At 38.2% G+C, this 22018-nt stretch overlaps 1 protein-coding gene across 1 annotated transcript in view; it reads left to right on the top strand.

Moving 5' to 3' along the window:
* The window catches only part of LOC124625777 (histone-lysine N-methyltransferase SETDB1-like), a 284740-nt gene that overhangs the window by 126594 nt on the left and 136128 nt on the right, over positions 1 to 22018 (top strand). Inside the window, exons 8-13 of the mRNA XM_047149218.1 lie at positions 1806 to 1979; positions 7822 to 8039; positions 16699 to 16898; positions 18145 to 18350; positions 18447 to 18513; positions 20029 to 20165. Of these exons, the coding sequence (XP_047005174.1) occupies positions 1806 to 1979; positions 7822 to 8039; positions 16699 to 16898; positions 18145 to 18350; positions 18447 to 18513; positions 20029 to 20165 (1002 nt within the window). The remainder of the gene's footprint in view (positions 1 to 1805; positions 1980 to 7821; positions 8040 to 16698; positions 16899 to 18144; positions 18351 to 18446; positions 18514 to 20028; positions 20166 to 22018) is intronic.

Below are 22018 nucleotides of genomic sequence, written 5' to 3'. Positions count from 1 at the left end.
AGGAAAAAACAATAATATTCGGTTTCTGATCGGTGTAGTGAAGTTTTGTAATTGTGATTTGGTTTTCATATGAGAGGATTGTCGAGCCGTTTTACAAATAAGTTAAAACGTTCTTTCATATTAGATTCAAACAAGCAATCTATATGGACATCGTCTTTAAAATTCGATGGTTTACCGCTCTAACAACTGAGCTACCGAATAATTGTGGAGTCATTAGGTAAAACAACAATTTTCACTATGAGTTTAATTTCATTGAATGAGACTATCCTTCATTGTAACAGTGGGAGAGCACATCTTGCGGATAAGTTAGTGTTAACTGCACAGTGCAGGACATATTTAATAAAGTTAGTGAAAGTGTGCATCAGTGTGGTGGCAATTTTTCCGGTACAGTGCAACCGCATTTTATGCATCTTCTCATTCTCTGAAACACCCAAAAACAACTTTTCAGTATTTTTTTTTTTTTTCGATGTATTTGTACAGTATGGTGCTATGCACCATTTGTAACCCTTTTCCCCAAACGTAAATTCAAAAACAAGACATCACTGTGAATTAGCATCATGACAGTAGGAGCAGCTAACTAGCCAGTGACATCACAGACATCACACTACTTGAATGGAGTGTTGCAATGGGTGTTAAAATTATTTTAATTTCATTTCCGTTTTTATAAAAGAATACTGAAATTCAAGAGGGGGAAAAAAAGCATGGTAGGGGCAGAAAACGACATAATTAATCATTTATAGATGATTTCCGGAAAACAGCCAAATATCCTGTTGTAGGTGTGTGGGGATACGACACGGGAAATTTGTTTGTGGTCTGGGTTTGGGGGTATTGGCTGTCTGTGACGGCTTTTGAGAGGCCTTCAATGTACCGGGCTATGGAGTTCTCATCTCTACATATTTGTTGTCCACAGGTGGCTAGGCTGTATAGAAGGGAGTTTCTGGTGTGGAAGGAATAGCAGCTGTTGAAATGCAAGTACTGTTGGTGGTTAGTATGTTTAATGTGGACAGAGAGGTGGAGGCCAATGTCCAGGAAGGTGTCACATTGAGCAGAAGAGGACCAGTTGAAGCGGATGGGAGAAAAAGTGTAGAGTTGTGAAGGAATATGGATAGGGTGGGGTGGCTCTGAGTCCATATCATGAAGATTTTGTCGTTGAACCTGAGCCAGACCAGGATTTGGAAGTTTTGAAAGGCTAGGAAGGTTTCTCCTAGATGTTAGTTAATTTTCATATGACATATTCTTGACTAACATAATAATGTGGAACATGTCAGTGGTACAAATGTAGAGAGAGAGAGAGAGAGAGAGAGAGAGAGAGAGAGAGAGAGAGAGAGAATATAAAACTAATTATTTCTATTCAAGAATTTCTCTGTAGTATAGCAGGAGTTGTTAAGTAAAAGCCTTTTTAATGTACATTGAAAACACTGCTGGTGGATGATGTAAGAGGTAATTGTAGCCTGGACTCCTTATGTGGCAGGTGCTACTCTTCCTTCACGATTCTGCCTGTTAGCATTGTGTAGGATGAGGTGGTTTATATTGATGTATTTTGCATTATCCTTCTGTTACTGTTAGCTCTCTCTCTCTCTCTCTCTCTCTCTCTCTCTCTCTCTCTCTCTCTCTCTCTCTCTTTCAGAATGTTCCCAGTAAGTTCTTTTTTTGTGTGTTAACGAAATTCCCACATGTCACCTTGTAAAAGCATTATGTGAATTTGACATAATTGTGTGTGTGTGTGTGGTTTTTTTATTTTTTTTTTATTTTTAACTTAACTTTTATTCTGAGTATATACTTAATCAAATATCTTTTCTGCTCAGTCACAGGAAGTTGTTGCCTTGGATGAAGTAAGGGTGGACCACAAACCATTACCGCCAGTGGGGATGGTCCATAAACCACGACCTGCCCCAGGCGAGATTGTGTTTGTCATGAAGTATGGATTTCATGGTGCTTGGACACAGGCCAGAGTAGTTGAACATGTTCAGAAATATGATGTTAGTATTACTTTTCACATCACACTTCCAGGTTATCCTGTATGTTGTAGATCATATGAGGTCTTTCTTTTTATAGTAATGCTAATTAATTCAGTTGATGCTGAATCTTTAATATTTGTATTGAAAGTTATTGCTGACAGCAGCGCTGAATTTTAAATTTCTCCTCATAGTCAAGGGTCTAGGGTACAAAGTGTTTTTGCATTTAAAGAATCATTCTCACTTTGTGAAGGGGGGGGGGGGGGGAAATGAAACAAGAAACACAATGTTAATATGAGTGAAGCCCATATGATGTAATTTTTTACAAAGGTTTGGATACATCATCGCTTGTTCACAATTTAGGTTTAAACTTGAGGGAAACATAGAAATCCGAACAAGTGTGGAATGACTGAAGGTGGGAAGAAAGTTTAGTGAAGTGTAATACAGAGAGAACTGGAAGGTGTAAACTGGATCATTTTGTGGGTAGACAAAGCTTTTTGAAGCAAGTGTTGGTTGTCAGAGCATACACCACTCTAGAAATAGACTCATATTATATTAATGATGGATACTAGGCCAAAATTGAGAAGAATGAAAGAAGATGGAAAGTACAGGAAAGTGGAATATAGATGATTTAAGAAAAAATGAGATGAAGTGAAAATGACAGCGGTGTCACCATAGTTACAGCTAAGGCGGTCATCTATAACTGAATGAATACCCCAGGCCATTGACAAAAGGAAGTATTATAAATATTAAACGAGAAACCATCTATATGAGGTCTGTTAGAAAAGTAACTGACCTTCGGCCAGGAAAAAAAAGCTAGCTTACCTGTAGAGTTGTACACCTAATCACTCTCAAAGTATTTCCCTTGGGGCTCCATACACTTCTCCCTGCATTGCCGCCATTGTTGGTAGCATGCCACGAAAGCCTCTTTTAGAATGGGGTCATTCCTTTCAGTGGCCTCTGAGTTTAGGGAACAGCCAGAAGTTGCAGGGGACCATGTCAGGAGAGTAAAGTGCCTGTTGAAGTGCAGGAATCTGGTTTTTCAATAAGAAAAAAAATCTGAATCGGTGCAAGGAATGTGCAGGAGCATTGTTTGTGTCCTGTGAGGCTTCAGCATGAGGTTGCTTTTGCTGTTCCGTCAGCTGCTTTGTAGCGAATTTCGCTCACACTCTGTCCATGGTCAAATCTTTGGTCACAGTAGAATGTGCCGAAAAAGTGCTGATGTCAAACTCTTTCGCATTTTCTCTGATAATCACATGACGATCCCACATCACCACAGCGTTCAGTTTGACAATGACCTGGTCATTTCAGCATGTTGATGGCCAACCAGTGCGTGGCTTGCTCTCCACTGGTGTGTAACTGTCTTTAAACCGGTCATATCTCTTCTTACTATGTGTGATGCCCATAGCGTCATCACTGAAAGCCATTTCCACCTGGCTGTCATCCAGTTTCTGGCAAAATTTTGTGGAGTAGTGCTGCTCCAGTCATTCCGTCATTTCCCTTGCTATAAAAAATTACACAAGCACTGCACACTACCTCACTCAACCGCTGCTTATCAGCAACTGATGCTTTCGACGGATGGAAAAGAAATTTTAAACATTGTTATAGGCTGAAGTCCAGCAACCTTGCATTCACTTAATTACAGAATGTGTGTATAGCCACCTCGGCTGCATAAAATTGTTGTCAAATTGACCATGGTTTTGACAGCTCTAAGGCGGTCTTCATCATAATAAAAATTATGTATGATCACCTAGAAAATATAATGACAAGGCTCAACAATACAATACAATAGAATTACTTCCGTATACTGTACAAGCAGTGTACTTACATGTAACCACACCATAGGTGTAGAACATCTGAGCAAAAAAGCTCTTGTCAAATTGAAATAATCACAAGAATGAAAATTAAACTGTAAAAATGTAACATGTTTGTCAATTTGAATAAAATGTTCTACCAAAATACAGTGGCAGTCACGAGGTTGTTTAGAGCCAAACAACTACATCAAACCACTGCTAACCGTTAGACTAGACAGCTAACAGGCCAAGGCAGCCACGAGTTGAACATGAAAACAGATTTGCTCCATCACTAGTAAGAAGTGATCGAATTACAGACAAGAGCAACTGAGGCACCGTATAGACAATTAAACCTTACAGGCAATAACAGGAATAAGTGCATGAAAATTAGAACATACTATAACGGTCTTATATTATAAATGAAATATAGTTCAAATGTACATAAAAAGTGTGAAACTGGAAAGGAAAATGATGTTTAAGAGTCTACACTGAGGGGAGTATCTCCATTCAGACCATTTTTAATTAGTGGCTCAATACCTTGAGAAAAGTTCTTATTGCATAATAGCAACTGTTCATTCAGAATCAGACTGTTGTACAGAGATAGGTGTTTAAAAATCCCTAGCTCTTCTAAGATGTTAAGCCTAAAGCTGTTTTTCTCTGAGTGCAAGATCTGGACATTTTCTACATCTTTAGGATTATGCCCTGTGGTTAACAAACGGTTAATGAAAGTTGAATTGTGAGCATTGGTGCCTTTTTTGCCGAGAAGGTGTTTCTTGAATATTGTCACAATAGCTCAACCTGTTTGGCCTATGTAATGGGCAGGACAATTGCCACAAATAATTTTATAGACACCAGTATTATGCAGAGGGGAAAGCATAGGTTTCAAGTTATGTATGATATTACTTTTTAAAGAATTATTAGTGTAGTTGTATTTATTTTGAAGTAAACACTGTATTCTGTAAGAAATTGAACCCAGAAATGGGATGGGGAGAAATTTTTTCTTTTCATTAGGTTCATTATTAGAAAGGCCTAGGGTAGTGACTCTCTTATTGGTTTTCCTACTAAAAATACTATCTACTATTGAAGGATCATAGCCAGTATTAGCAGCCACAGTTTTAATGAGATTGATTTCAGAATTGAGATTTTCAGAAGAAAGGGGTGTGGAGGTGGCTCTATGAATAGCTGAATGAAAAAAGGCCATCTTATGAGAATGTGGGTGTACTGGCATGAATGGAATAATTTGATCAGAACTGGTTTCTTTGTGGAAGATTTGAAGCTAACTTTGTTATCTACTATCATAAGAGTGAGATCTATAAAATACAAAGGGCCTAATGACGGTGTAGATAAACATTTTAATATGTTCAATGAGTTTCATGAAAATATTTCTTTAACCTGTGAGCACGAAAATGAGTTCCAGCGATTGAATTTTCTAGATCTCACTCTTACGATAGTAGATGACAAAGTTAGATTCAATATCTTCCACAAAGAAACCAATTATGATCAAATTATTCGATTCATGTCTACACCTGCATTCTCATAAGGTGGCCTTTTTCCATTCAGCTATTCATAGTCACCTCCACACTTACTTCTGAAAATCTCAGTTCTGAAATCAATCTCATTAAAACTGTGGCTACCAATACTGGCTATGATCCTTCTATAGTATATAGTATTTTTAGTAGGAAAACCAATAAGAGAGTCACTACCCTAGGCCTTTCTAATAATGAACCTAATGAAAAGAAAAAATTTTTCTCCATACCATTTCTATGTCCAATTTCTTACAGAATACAGCGTTTACTTCAAAATAAATACAACTCCACTAATAATTCTTTAAAAAGTAATATCATACATAACTTGAAACCTATGCTTTCCCCTCTGCATAATTCTGGTGTCTATAAAATTATTTGCGACAGTTGTCCTGCCTATTACATAGGCCAAACAGGCTGTGCTATTGCGACAATATTCAAGGAACACCTTCTCAGCAAAAAAGGCACCAATGTTGACAATTCAACTTTCGCTGACCATTTGTTAATCACAGGGCATAATCCTAAAGATGTAAAAGACGTCAGATCTTGTACTCGCAGAAAAAAAGGCTTCAGGCTTAACATCTTTGAAGATCTAGGGATTTTTAAACACCTATCCCTGAAAGACGGTTTCATTCTGAACAAACAGTTGCAATTATCCAATATAAACTTTTTTCAAGGTATAGAGCCACTAATTAAAAATGGTCTGAATGTAAATGTAGACTCTTAAACATTGTTTTCCTTTCCAGTTTCAGATCTTTTATGTACATTTAAACTATATTTCATTTATAAAATAAGACCATTACGGTATGTTGTAATTTTCATGCACTGATTCCTGTTCTTGCCTTTAATGTTGTTAAATTGTCTATACAGTGCCTCAGTTACTCTTGTCTGTAATTCGATCACTTCTTACTAGATGGCACGAATCTGTTTTCATGTCCAACTCGTGGCTGCCTTGGCCTGTTAGCTGTCTAGTCTAACGGTTAGCGGTGGTTTGATGCAGTTGTTTGCCTCTAAACGAGCTCGTGACTGCCATTGTATTTCGGTGGAGCATTTTATTCAAATTGACAAACATGTTACATTTTTACAGTTTTTATTCTTGTGATTTTTTCATTTGACGAGAGCTTTTTTGCTCAGATGTTCTTCACCTATGGTGTGGTTACATATAAGTACACTGCTTGTACAGTGTATGGAAGTAATTCTATTAATTATATTGTATTATTGAGCCATGTCATTATATTATCTAGGTACTCCTATGTAATTTTTATTCTGATGAAGACCACCTTAGAGCTGTCGAAACCATGGACAATTTTATGCAGCCGAGGTACATTCTGTAATTAAAGTGGGAAAGAATTCATGCATGCGCTTGAAGGTTCAAGGTCGGCTCATGTGAGCATGCTAGATTCAAATCCACTGTTTGCACAAAAAAGAAGAAGAAGGAGAATAAGCTTTCCTAACAGACCTCATATTATGAACTCTACAAGAAGTGTGAAGAAGTAAAATTAGAATAGATGAGGCATGTGGTCAAAGAAATTGAGAAAAAGGTGGTCATAGGAAGTATTAGTCAGGCAAATTAAAAATAATTTCAAGTAAATGAAGATAATGACAGTTTGCATAAACTTCTGTGAAGTATAAATATGAGGAAAGATAAATGACAGAAAGGCATATAGAGTTTGTGTAACAGGAGAGCTGTTCCATAGCATAATAGAGAAGGAAAAATTTGAAATAGAAGGAATAAGTCATTCTATAAATTGCTGAGGAGTAGGTCTTGCCTTTTCATAGGTGCTTCAGTGGGAGGTATAGAAATCGGAAGGTTATTTGATCTGGTGTCCAGGATCTATGAAACAGAAGACTTACCATCAGTTTTGAAAAACTGTCATTGTTGCAGCACTAAAAATTAATAAAAAAGCTAGCAAATGGCTATGAAAAATATCAACAGACCAGTCTGACATATTGTGTTTAAATTGCTGACTGTTATAGTAAAGCAAAAAATATAAAGGAGGATTGAAGAACAGCTTTGGGAAAAATAAAGGTACTAGGAAATGAGCGCACAGTTATTTCAGCAACACGCTATGTGAAAACCAGAGGAGTGGAAACCAGGAGCTGTTGAGATCTGTTGCTATGGCAGGATTTAAAAATATGAAAGAACTGTTTAAGTATCCTAAACTTAGAGAACATCTTTGAGGACTTCACGTTGATAGTGATGAGGCAGTGCAAGAAGAGGTGAGATTGTGGGTCCTTCAACATAGTCAAACATTCTACATGACAAAATCAACAAGTAAGTCTCTCATTGGAAGAAATGTGTTCATCAGCAGGTGAATAAGTTGAGAAATAAATATGTAGACATGACGAATAAAGATGTAGAATATGAATAATGTTTGTTTTATTTAACAAGTTTTAAGAGTTATCAGATAAAAAATTTGGAGGCATCATTTTTCAGCATACACACATTTCTTAATTGGGAGTGTTTTATGTGCTCTGTTTTATACTGTTTTATTTAAATGCGCATTATATATCTCATTAAAGATTAGTAATTACAACTTTATTCCAAAGGATTCCACTCTCCAGTCAGCATACAAGATTCGTTACGAGTACCGCAAATCTTCTTACCTAAAAGTGGTCCCAGGAAAACATCTTGCGTATTCAACACCAAGCAAAGTAAGGCTGCCTGTTGGCACACGAGTTATTGCATTATTTCAAGATGAAGGCCCAAAAGAAAATTATTATGCTGGGGTTATTGCTGAACCTCCAAAATCAATGAATAAATACAGGTAACATATCTCATTTGGAAATATATATACATTGTGTATAGGGATTTCTGTCTGCAATTCACTTCTTCTTATGTGTTTACAAAGCTAGCAATTTCTCTGAATAGTGCACAAAATTTACAGATTTATGGTGTTTTTCATGATTATACGAATGAGCAATAATACTCCAAGATTGGCCCATATTCACACTTGTTGTTTTCGCAACCTCCGAACAAATGGCTTTCAGTAATTGTTCTTAATCTGAGAAGTTAGTAATCCTTAAATGTCAAATAATCAATATATACTCATTTGCTGATTAACAATGTGCATTTTGCTTCTGTATCTTTGGTAACTACCTTCTAGATTGAAGCAGTGTAGCTTTGGTTACAGACGCTCTTATTCCTAGAGTATGAAGCAGTAGGTCAGAGGAAGCATGTGCAAAATTTGCAAATGGTTTAACTTGTTAAATGCTGTTCATGTAAGTATAAGGGGCATTCAAATGAAAAAGAGGCAGATGGAAAAAATGTAGGTAAAGCCCACATGTTGCGAAGATTCTTTTACGCTGTAGAAGTTTCACTGGGAAGGCCTTATACATCCTCCATTAAGTCACGATCCCTCCCCAAACGTGGCCATTGATGTGCTTCAGACATAGAGGTACAATCATGGTTCCATAGGCAACAGCAAATATTTTTCCATGAAGGCATTGGCTATCTCATCTCGCAGTGGGAAAATGAATTAAAAATTACGTTGATTATTTCTGAAATAATAATCAGTGTGCTTACATTTTTCCCATCTGTCTCACTTTCATTTGACTGCCCCGTATAAAATTAAGAAACAATGTTGTCAGATATTGAAGTAGACATATTTTTCTGGGTATCTTGTTATGAATATGTGAAACATTGACGTTTTATTCTGTGGACTTAAGTGATTTAACATAGCTTGTGGAGGAAGAAGTGGTTTACTAATTAATTTTAAATTGGTTTTGGTAAGCTGCATCTCCACTATGAAGACCAAAGGAAAAATTCATAAAATTTATATGTTGACACTGATTAATAGAAAGGAGAATAGTAATTAACTTAACATTAACATGAAAGTTACGAAGAATGATATCTTAGTAGAAAACGCAAAAGAATTCCTGTGTGCTGGAAGTTGGTTTACATAGGATGGTGAATGCCATACCATCCAGGATTCAGGGAGGACCACAAGAGAGGAAAATCATAGGGGCAGAAAAGAACTAGAAAATATGAAACAGTTTTGGATAGATGTTGATTGCAGAAATTATTTGAAGATGGAGAGATTTACTCATGGTAGAAGCAGTGGACAGTTTCCTCAAATCATTGAAATGACTAGTGCCTTAAAATAAACACACATTATCTGCTTCAGTTAAACATGAAGGATGGAACATCTCAAGAAAGGAAGAAAATAGGTCAGACTGTACAAAGAACAGAATAAAATTTACTAAAAGAGATGGACATGAGGGAATTAGTAGCAGCTGCAATGGCACTGACACGAACACCCACAGTTAAAATAATGGCTATCAGAGAATGTCATATCTGTAATGACTAACAAAGGAAACAGTCTGCCAATCTTCAGAAATGTTAGTGATAACTAGTTCTCTGTTAGCTGTCAAACTATGCTAAGATAGAAGAGCAGCATATGTCTACTGATTGCAGAATTTTTGTACACACACGATTCTGTGGATGTATGACCTAACCAATCATCCTTTGGACTGTCCAAGGCAGCTTGTATCAAATTCAAACCTATAGGTGGCATCCAGACAGTGTGGCAGGAGCTTATTCCCTTGTCTCTGGGCCCATGTTTACTTGCTGTTCCTTCAGAATGTAGGTGCAGCCTATGTTGATAAGGTAATTCGGTCATCCAGGAAATGCGAGGTACGGTCAGTGTACACAATGCCAGCTACAGAATCAAGGAAATGCGAAGGGATGGGTAGTAAGGACATCCAGGGTAGAGGAGTAGAGTGGGAACTGCTCCCTGGAGGATTCAGTATCTCAGGGAGCACCAGTTATGTTGTTATAATATTGAGGAGGGGGGAGGAGCAACTCAGAGACATGGCCTATAAGATATTATGCACCAATACTGTGTGTAAACCATGAGAAAGTATACTATGGAAATCAGCTTGGAGGAGATATACAAGAGCTTAAAAAAAGTTGGATAAGCTACGACAGCAGAAAAGGCACTTGTTTATGCTCTTCCATTCTTCCTAATGTGTCGAGAGAGAAAAGTAATTTGGATTGTTGCCCACACAACCTTGGGTGCAGCTACTAGGATCCAACCCTGTACAAGTTTGAGATTGGTAAGGAAAATAATTTGGCCCCCCGTTGCCAACTGGACACAGTTTCTGAAGGAAATCTCCACTTGTACATGGAACTGCATATAGGTCATGCTGTGGACCTTTGCTAGTTGTTATGCGAGAAGGCAGCAGCTTATCTAACATTGGAGTTTGAGCATCTGCACGAGGGGGGGGGGGGGGGGGGGAGGAGGGGGGGACAACAACAATAATAGTGCAAGCTGGAGGCAATTATCAACCTGCATGGGAACAGATTGGTGACTTCTAATGAAACTGAAGTTTGCAGGCAATACAGGAAGCACTATGTATCACAAGTATTGACAGAGAAAGAGAACAAGTGATGACAGCACTCCACCAGATCCAACAGAGGGTGTTCATTCTGAGGTATACTATAAATTGAATGGGACACAGCCACACCTAACATTTCCGGGGGTGAAAGGACAACGCTTCAGGTGCTGAGTGAATTTGAAAGCATTGGCATCTTTCCTGCTGATTAAGGCAGCACTACAGTCATCAAGGAATTCTAGGATTATAATGAGAAGATTGCCTGTTTGCTGATTCTGTGTACAAATGTCATAATAGTGAAACCACCAAACATGTGAACAAAAAGGAAGAAGACTCTGTGTCTCAGGCATACCAGAGAAGACATTTAGAAGCCTGTTATTATTCACACTTACTCTGCTGTCACTGATTGTGAATAACCCACTGTGTGTAAGGGAGGGGCCCCAATTCACTCCTTAGTCAGCAACATAGAGGCAACTCACCAGATCCTTCAAGACAATTATAAGTTAATACTGTTAAGTGCCATTGTATATGCAACTTTGTAGTCTTCCTCTGACACCATATTGGATTATAAACAACAGACAATGACATTATCATCAGCTGTGACATAGTTTTATTATTCACCAGAGTTCCATTAATTGTCTGATTAATATGTTCTAGTGGACATATTCAGTCATGTGCTGACATAAACTTATTTCTAGCAGCTATGCTTTGGAGAAACTGAGAGGGTATTCCCCAGTGTCAGTTAGCCTCTCTGTGGAAAACATTTAGGAAGAATGATTGCAAACCTTCTTTTTAAAGATACGTGTTTGCTTCGCTATGTGTGTAACACATTTGCCATATGGCCTCATGACATTAAGAAATTAAAAGCGGCTTTTTATCATTTTATTTCTTGTCTTTCCAATATGAATTAGAGAATGATGGCCAGTTACTATTCCAGGTCATCCTGGGGAATTGGAGGTCAGATGACTCACTTAGTGTGTGTATGTTTTATTTTCTACACCAAGAGCAGTCATGGTCTGTCACAGAAAAACAGGCATTCTGAAGACTTTGGCTCACAGGGCATATAGTCTGTCATGTGTCGACAGCCTTTCTTCTGAATCACATCTTTTTCAAGAGATTTTTTGCAATAACAATAATAATAATAATAATAATAATAATAATAATAATAATAATAATAATAATAATAATGATGATGATGATGATGATGATGATGATGAAGAGGAGCTGTTCATCACTAAGAAATTTCTCAACAAGAGGAGCAGGAACAGGAAATGCCAAAGGCAGTGGCATGCTTCCCACACAGAATGGAAATTCCTAAGGGCACAGTTCTTATGAAGTGTAGTGTTGCATAAGGCATACCCACTAAACCAGATAAGCAACCTACTTCAACTTAATTCCACCCAAACAAGCCATGAAGACCAACTTTACCGACCGACTGCTGTGTCATCCTCAGCCCACAGGCATCACTGGATGCAGATATGGTGGGGCATGTGGTCAGCACACTGCTCTTCTGGCCGTATGTCAGTATACGAGACCAGAGCCATTACTACTCAGTCAAGTAACTCCTCAGTTTGCCTCACAAGGGCTGAGTATACCCTGATTGTCAACAGTACTCCGCAGACCAGATGGTCACCCATGCAAGTGCTAGCCCAGCCCGACAGCACTTAACTTGGATGCACTAAAGATGACTTAGGCAAACACAGTCCCAGAATTTACACCCTTCCGCATCAGTTGCTGTGGTATTATAAAAGTAACCATCTTCTATTAATCTTGAACTGATTAGTATAATCCCCAGGGAATCTAAGTTTGTTGACTGAGTGGGATTTCAATTTTGCTCATCAGTAATAAAACTCCCATGCCTTGCCCACTGAGCCATCTCATTCTAATTTTAGAGAATAACAGAGAAAGTGAGACATTGGGAAAGATTTTTGACAACACTGTAAAAGCAGCCTTTGAGGAAACTTTGGTAAGCACAGATTACATGATGTGAGCACTTGGTTGACTAATTTCAAGCAGTTGTTACTTTGACATGAAGAGAATATATAAAGGAACTTAGGTATCTCCAGATAGGAAGACAGTGAACCAAATTGACCATGTGTTGGTAGAGGCAAGAGTAAAAATGTTCTACTAAATTTCAAAACAGTAAGAAGTGCTGAATGTAGATCGGACCATTCCATATCGGAGTAGTGGTGACTGCAGTGTGGAGACCTAGAAAGGGCAAAGGAATGCATCTCACTCTGTATGATCAGGAAAACTTGAGCAAAGACAATAAGAGGCAATTTCAGGCCAAACTGACCAAATGCTTGAAGTATTGGAGTAGGAAGAAAATGAAGATACTGAAGAGATCAGAATTGGAAAGAAGATGCAGTAATAATAATAAAAGCTGCCAAAGAAGTAATCCCAAATCTAAGGGGAAAAGAGGGTCGTTTGATAAGGAATATGGGAAAGCGATCTGCGAGAGGTGGTGGGCCAAATTATTATGGGTACAAAGTAATATGCAACAGGAAGGGCAATAAAGATTCTAAGAAATAAGATAACCAACATAGGCCACTCTAAAGAAAGCAAAGAGAAGATATATAAGAAGCTTCATGGAAACAGCTCAGCAAGACTGAAGAACTATATAGGAAAGTGAAGAAGTTTAGAGGAGGATCAAACTAATACAAATTCATTCAAGATGTCAATGGAAAGGTGCTAATAGATCATCAGAGGATTGGGAGAAGACTGATAGAATACTTCAGGGACCTACTACATTTCAGAGAACCAAGTAAATTATGTTTAATGACCAGGAACTGTGGATCCAGAATGTCCTCCACCTACACCGAAGATATAAGAAAACAAATTGAAAAAGAATGTCAAGAGTCCACAAGGGGATGGAATTCTCACTAAGCTTCTGAAAGCTGGAGGCAAAGTCCTATTGTTCCAAAATCCACAAGGTAATAGAGTTACTATGGGCAAAACCTGCAGTACCAAAGAAATGGAAGGTAGCTGTGATATGCTCCATTTATAAAAAGAAAGATAAATCAGTATATAGGGCGTTACAAAAAGGTACAGCCAAACTTTCAGAAAACATTCCTCACACACAAAGAAAGAAAATATGTTATGTGGACATGTGTCCGGAAACGCTTACTTTCCATGTTAGAGCTCATTTTACTACTTCAAATCTCATTAATCATGGAACGGAAACACACATTAACAGAACGTACCAGCGTGACTTCAAACACTTTGTTACAGGAAATGTTCAAAATGTCCTCCGTTAGCGAGGATACATGCATCCACCCTCCGGCGCATGGAATCCCTGATGCGCTATGCAGCCCTGGAGAATGGCGTATTGTATCACAGCCGTCCACAATACGAGCACGAAGAGTCTCTACATTTGGTACCGGGGTTGCGTAGACAAGAGCTTTCAAATGCCCCCATAAATGAAAGTCAGGAGGGTTGAGGTCAGGAGAGCGTGGAGGCCATGGAATTGGTCCGCCTCTACCAATCCATCGGTCATCGAATCTGTTGTTGAGAAGCGTACGAACACTTCGACTGAAATGTGCAGGAACTCCATCATGCATGAACCACATGTTGTGTCGTACCTGTAAAGGCACATGTTCTAGCAGCACAGGTAGAGTATCCCGTATAAAATCGTGATAACGTGCTCCATTGAGCGTAGGTGGAAGAACACGAGGCCCAATCAAGACATCACCAACAATGCCTGCCCAAACGTTCACAGAAAATCTGTGTTGATGACGTGATCGCACAATTGCGTGCGGATTCTCGTCAGCTCACACATATTGATTGTGAAAATTTACAATTTGATCACGTTGGAATGAAGCCTCATCCATAAGGAGAACATTCGCACTGAAATGAGGATTGACACATTGTTGGATGAACCATTCGCAGAAGTGTACCCGTGGAGGCCAATCAGCTGCTGATAGTGCCTGCACACGCTGTACATAGTACAGAAACAACTGGTTCTCCCATAGCACTCTCCATACAGTGACGTGGTCAACGTTATCTTGTACAGCAGCAACTTCTCTGACGCTGACATTAGGGTTATCGTCAACTGCACGAAGAATTGGCTCGTCCATTGCAGGTGTCCTCGTTGTTCTAGGTCTTCCCCAGTCGCGAGTCATAGGCTGGAATGTTCCGTGTTCCCTAAGACGCCAATCAATTGCTTCAAACGTCTTCCTGTTGGGACACCTTCGTTCTGGAAATCTGTCTTGATACAAACGTACCACACCACGGCTATTGCCCCATGCTAATCCATACATCAAATGGGCATCTTCCAACTCCGCATTTGTAAACATTGCACTGACTGCAAAACCACGTTTGTTATGAACACTAACCTGTTGATGCTACGTACTGATGTGCTTGATGCTAGTGCTGTAGAGCAATGAGTTGCATGTCAACACAAGTTTCCAGAAACATGTCCACATAACATCTTTTCTTTATTTGTGTGTGAGGAATGTTTCCTGAAAGTTTGGCCGTACCTTTTTGTAATACCCTGTATAACAACTACAGGGGCATAGCACTATTCAATAACTGCTATAAGATCATATGCAACTGTCTACTAGAACAGATCAAACTCTTTGCAGCAGAAGTAATTGGAGAATGCCAAGGTGGTTTCCAAACAGGTTGATCATGCATGAGCCAAATTTTTGTCTTAAAACAGATCTGTGAAAAATGAACCTCTTATTGTAGACCTCAAGAAGGCTTATGATAGCATTCATGTGCTGAATTTGATAAAACCATGACAGAGTCTGGCATACCAAAGGAATTCGTTGGACTTCAAGAGATGCGTAAATGACGCAAAGACTGGATTTAAGAGAGGGAATAAATCGCGAGAAAGTTTCCAGGTGGAAGCAGGCTAAAGACAAGGAGATGGACTATCACCTGTCCTTTTCAAACTAGCACTTTAAAAAAAATAACAGGAGAGTTCAGCAAAGAGAATTTTCAGGGCATTCAAATTGATTATGCAAATACCTGTATGGTCTGTGCAGATGACATTGCCCTGACCGTAGTAGTAGTAGTAGTGGCATTGATTTTTGGGCTAGAAATTAATACTGAAAAGACTGGGTACCTGATCGTAGGAAGAGAGCTTCATAACTCCAAGATCTACAGTGAACTGTACCATGTATAACGATGTGAAAGTGACCAAACGACATGGATCAATTTTTACTGAAGTAACATCAACTGAAGGTGAGCTTAAGACATGACTGCAGATGGGAAACAGATGCTGTTACTCTCTAAACCCTATATTATAATCTAAAAACATATCTCAACAACTACAACTAAGATTGTATAAAACATTAATAATGCCAGTGGTGCTATATGGTTGCCAAGCATGGAGTACACAGAAGCAAGGCCTTGAGTGACTGCTTACATTTGAGAGAAAGACACTGGGAACCGACTACTGGAATGGAGAATGTGCCACAATATTGAACTAGGAGATGTACAAGAAGTTTAACATTGTTGAGCTATGAAAAGCAAAAGACTTCAATGGGCTGGACATATAGTGATAATCGATGAAATGTTATGGCCAAAACTGCAATGGGCTTGATCCTATAATGCAACAGGTGAGTGGGAAGACATAGGAAGAGATTTGCTGCAGCGTGGAGTTTTGGAGAACTGGAGACTGACAGCAGAACACAGAAGCAGATGGATAGCCTTAACTGTAATGTTGCACTTCTCTGGGCCTGCTGGCCTGAAGTAAAGGAACTCAAACATCTGAGAATTTAATTGTATGACACCCTGCAGGTACCTTAAAGTCCACTTGTAAAATATGCTGTCTGATTTAATAATGTATTAAATTTAGTTCTTGTCTATTAGTAGAGTGTTATAGTATTACTCTGTACTGTATGCATGCTCCTCGACAAAGGAGAGGAGTTTGAAAACTGGGCGGCTATCCTTCTACATATACACCTGTCTGTTGCTCTATGCTTGCTTTTTATGGTGAGTGGTGGTAACATTTTCCTACTGTTACTTGTCTTCAGTCTACCACTTTCCATTAATGTGTTATTTGGTGTTGTAATCTAGTATCTTCTGTCATTGATGTGTGAATCTTTCAGAATGTAACATAAAATTGGAGCTATATTTGTGCAGGTACCTTGTATTTTTTGATGATGGATATGCCCAGTACATACCACATGAAAAAATTTTAGTTGTTTGTGAATCTTCACGGTATGTGTGGGAGGACATGCATCCAGAGTCAAGGTCATTTATCCGTAACTATCTGGAGCAGTATCCTGAAAGACCTATGGTAAAACTACAGGTAGAGCAAATTGTCAAGACTGAGTGGAATGGTGAGTTCATGTTGCTGTAATAACACTGTAAACAATTCACATATTGACAGAATTTGTAAATTATCTTCAACTGCAGTATAAATTGTCATAAATCTGTTGAGTAAGTGATGCAGTAATTAAAAGGAGAAACCATACTACGATGTTCTGCAGTGAAACAATTTCTGGAGGTTGAATTAAGTATTTCCAGCCTTCTCTGTTGTCTTCCATTTCAGTGACAGTAAGGTCACTGAATAACTGAATAGATGATTTCAATCCCCTTACTGACTTTATATAAGACCGAGGCATCTTAGGATTATTACTCAGGTTATTTTTTTTGGGGGGGGGGGGGGATTTTTGAAATTTACATTTTTGCCTTGATTTGGTACGCGGTTACTTTCAGTAGAAATTTTTCATGAAAGTTTAATGCCAGATCCAATTTAAATCGATTAAACTTTATTAGTACCATTAATAGATTACTGGACACAGATAGCAAATATTGTTTCAGTCATTACTTGGCACCAAATTGCCCAAGTTCCAGATCTTTACAGAAGTATGTTAAAGAGGCTACTTAAATCTTATGTAACAGTATTTTTAATAAGCAAAGCATTGCTGATACCTTGAGTAGTTGACAGGCAAGTGAATCACCATTCAGAGTTTAAGTATTTTACTACCCTTTTTTTTTTAATTTTTGCTAAAAAAAGTAAAAATAATCTTTGGCTATGAGAAAATTTGATGAATTAGATTAAAACTGCCCACATGAATGATAAAAACATGTGAACAACATGTCCTTGTTATAGGTAGAAATTGATTTTAAGTAATTAAAACCAGCCTGACAGTGGGAACTGTGGGTGTCACTATCTTCGTAATCACTAACTCTTAATGGTTATGGGCAATAGTTAAGTTTCCATGTTAGTTATTTCAATCAAAATAACTGCCACATAGCAGTACCGGAATATCTAAATCACTATGCAGTGTATTGGGAACTCATTCAACGTGATAAACTTAATGTTATATAATTTGTTGTTGTATTGAATAGTACTGTTGCAGTTCCCGTAACAATGACAATCTGTGTTCAAATGAAAAATTAAAACAATCTAATGTTATACTGTGGTTTCCTTACATACATTTTTAACTATGTTGGCATTCTTACACTAAATCAAGGTGCAGAACATGAATCTTAAATTATTGAAAAGTTAGTATCAGTAAGCACTATTGTTAAGGGGGAAATCTCAGTCCTGTTAATTGTAATTATTAATACATGTTTCAGGGAAGTGGTGGGTGGCTCGAGTGCAGGAGCTGGACTGTTCCTTAGTGAAAATGCGATTTGATGCTGATTCCCGTACAGAATGGATTTACCGTGGCTCAGCAAGACTTTCACCATTGTTTGTGGAACTTTCACATGCACGGCGTATGCATGGGGGGACAGATACCTTACGGCGTCATAGAGGTCTTGGCACTGCGTCTCTCAAGAAAGTAAAAACTCAGTCATATACTGTATGTCTTATGCTTAAGCCTTCCCTGGTCTGTGATTTAAAAGTTCAATTATCTCTTTTTCTGCTCTATTCACAGAGAAATATGCCATATGTGGAATATACACGCACAGAAGTTGACGATAACAAGACTGAGGATTTAAGCAGTAAGTATTTTCTTGTGTACAGGTGGCATGTTGTATGATTCAGCTGATATGCTGTCCTTTCAACATATTTGATCAAAGTGGATCTTAAATTAAATTTAAGGAAATAGAACTGCAAACCTGATTTGTTACCTACAGTGAGACTGAGCTATACTTGACAAGTAAAGGAATTGAAGGACAGTAATGTGTGGAGAAAAGAAGAAACCACCAATTTTCAAAACTGTCTATTGTTGTCTCATTAAGTATAAAATTTTTCAGTATGTCAGTTCTTAATCTTTCAAGATTAAAAACTAAATTTAACTTTAAATTTAGAATCATATGATTTACATCAAAATGTAATTAAATTCTATCTGAAGTCAGTTACACAAGTCCCAACGTTCGCAGCTGGTAGGTACCTCACTGTGGAAAGTTCACAACAAATTTCCAATATGTTTGAAAGGAACGCAATTAAAATCTCGTGTTGTTTCACATAATGAGAGTTGAATATTAACCCAAGTTTCCACTGACTCACCACAGGATCTTGTTGATGATTTCCTTGGTGTAATTTTTAGTTTTTGGTACACTTCAAATCTTTGCAACGCACACTAGTTGTTCAAAAATTAGCAATTTTTTGTGCCATTTAATTGACCATACATATGCTACACATGTGAGTATGTGTACTTTTGCTAGAGAAAGAGCAAGAGCTAGAAAGCTAGCGTAATTACTGTCTTCTGTTGCATGTTTCTATTGTGCCACACATCAGTCAGCGGTAGTTGAGTGGCTACTTTTTTTGTGTATTAACCCTGCACTCACCTGGCCAGAAATCCTTGTCAGTACACTTCTCTAATTCCCACACATCTGACTTTATTCTATCTATTTTTCTTTTGAAATTATTTAACACACTCACTTGATCAAGGGGTTTAACATTCAACACAGTGTTTCATAAATAAAGAAAAATTCTACTTCAAAGACTGCCACCATCATTAAATGGTGCAGTAGAGCTGCATTTTTCTTAGAATGTAACAGATTTAGTTTGGTCTTTTTTTCAGTCATTTGCAGTAGCAACATAGGATGCCCATTTTAGCTACTATTACAAGGCCACATCCGTCACACATCCATTCTGTTGCACCTGCAGCTACTGAAAAGTGCCTCTGTGGTCTCTCCACAGATATCCTCCTGACACGGTTGTGCCCATAGTATTGTGACCTGTATTGTTCACACACACTGAGCGAGATGCTGCAGTGGTAAGAGACTTGATACATATTCAAGAGGATGGTAGCTCAGATCCACATCCAGCCTTTGAGATTTATGTTTCCTGTGATTTTTATAGCTCTCATAGGACACATAGTGAGATGATTCCTTCGAAATGGTGTGGCTGATTTCCTCCCCTCTACTTCTCTGTTCTGAGCTTGTGTTCTGTATCTAATTACCTTGTTGATGGGATGTTAAGCCTTAATCCTCCTTCCTTCAGACACACATCACCCCACCACAATAAGGCCCATGGTTAGTTGAAGACCATCTGTTTTCTTGTTACTACAGGAGATGATGATAGTAAGTCTTCCCTACCACCTCGTGCAGTAGCTAGAAAGAGCACCACAAGACAGTCGGAGAACTATACTGATGAAAGCAGTCGTGTGAAGACACAAGAGACAGAACCAGAGTTTGGCCGTATTGAGGTTAGTTTGATGTATAAGTCACATATGTTAATAGTACATGTTCACATTTCATGCAAAACTATTTATTTCATTATTGTTTAATAGTGTGACAGTTTATATATTTAGGAATATGTTTTAATTGTATGGTGTTGTGTATGTGCTGTAGTAATAAGGGTAACTGTGTGATACAACTTGATGGGTACATTGGACTGTAGAATTTTTTGTGTGATTAATAGAGTCATATCAAATAATGTCAGCATCTGCAGATAGTGTTTCAAAGGAATGACTAATCAGATCAGCAAACTGAAGAAATATTGAGAAAGAAATCAACAATGTCTGTGAAAGAGAGATTGAGAAATGATGGTGTATCTGCTCTAAGGTTACTCTGTCTTTTGAGAAATAAATTGTCTTGTACACAGACATAGCACCCAACATCTGTCATTCCAATCAACAGATGAAATGGCAATGATATAATATTAAGAATAATATCCCCCCCTCATTTCCTATGCCGATGTGGAATGTGAGTGGTATGGATAGACTATTAGAGCAGTTGAGGAGTGATGCAAGAATGACCTAACTGAAGCAACAAGAAAGTCAGCTGTCACTATGAACTACATGGAATAGTCGAGTACAATCATAAAATGAAGGATTACAAGACCGATATTATGGTGCAGGCTCCAGGTTTCAGGGACAGTATGATAAGGAGTTGATGAAAATTAAGATGACTGAAAATCTAGATTGGATGTTAAGCAGCAAAGTGTGGCACCACATCTATTTTCTTTTTATTTAATTTTATTTGAAATAGTTATGAAAACACATGTTTTGCTGAACACAAGAGTGGAGAACAGGCGATTCTGACTCCAGATAGCAAGAACATTGGAAATCATTGCTTACAGCACCCACCAAAAATGGCATCACACTCATTAAAATATTCTACAGAAAAATAGACTTGTTGTCTTGTTGGAGGCTCAGAAATCCATTTTGTAATACAATTGAAGCTCATGAGAACTATCAACCTGATAAATAACTGTAAAAATGAGGAATGTTAAGGAGCTGCGTTTGACATTCCTGGTGTGTTTGTAAACTACAAATTTGTGGCTGTGTAATAAGAATAAGGAAGTATGGGACTGCAAAAGCACTTCCACCGTTGAAGAGGAAGAAAGGATAAAAGAAATATAAAGATAGAACTAGAGAGAAGAGTTCGTGAGATGGAATCATATCCATTAATAACAAATTATGATAATACAAAGTGCAGATCAAACTATGAAAAAAAGAATTTAAAAGAACTTTAATAAAAGTCAATTCCAAACATATTTCAGAGCTATTTTTATACCTTGGCATAGTGTAATAGAAGGAGTAAAGGTAGTAACTCACCACATAGTCACATAAACAACACTGATAATGTTGCTAAGCTTTTGGACAAATCCTGCTTTTAGAGCTAGTAGAAGACTCGCCTGCATATGTACATTGTTCCAGCTGACTGTATTGTGCCAGTGCTACAGACCAGCTGGCGTGAAGGGTTGTGTCAGGTGGAGTAGTGTGTGAGGGATTTTTTTTTTTTTTTTGGGGGGGGGGGGGGAGATTTGATGGCTAATGAGTAAGAGGGAGAGGATCCATGTGCACACGATAGTAACATATCACCACTGAGCTCATTCTGGCCACAGGCAGGAGGAGTTACGCTAAGTACACAATGAAGTGGAGGTCTGTATTGGGAGGCCACAATGGAACAATGAAAGAAGAAAGGAGGAGACTGTGGAAAGAGGGTGTGAACGTAAGATGAGTCAAGTTATTGTCATGAGGTAGGACTTGGCAGAAAGGGGGCAGGAAGATTATGGAATTGAGGGATGTCACGCAAGGCCAATTGAAGGACGCCC

This window comes from Schistocerca americana, chromosome 8 (assembly GCF_021461395.2).
Source record: "Schistocerca americana isolate TAMUIC-IGC-003095 chromosome 8, iqSchAmer2.1, whole genome shotgun sequence".
Classification (NCBI taxonomy): domain Eukaryota; kingdom Metazoa; phylum Arthropoda; class Insecta; order Orthoptera; family Acrididae; genus Schistocerca; species Schistocerca americana.
The sequence above is the reverse complement of the archived record's forward strand: the minus strand, read 5'-3'. Positions and strand labels throughout refer to the sequence as shown.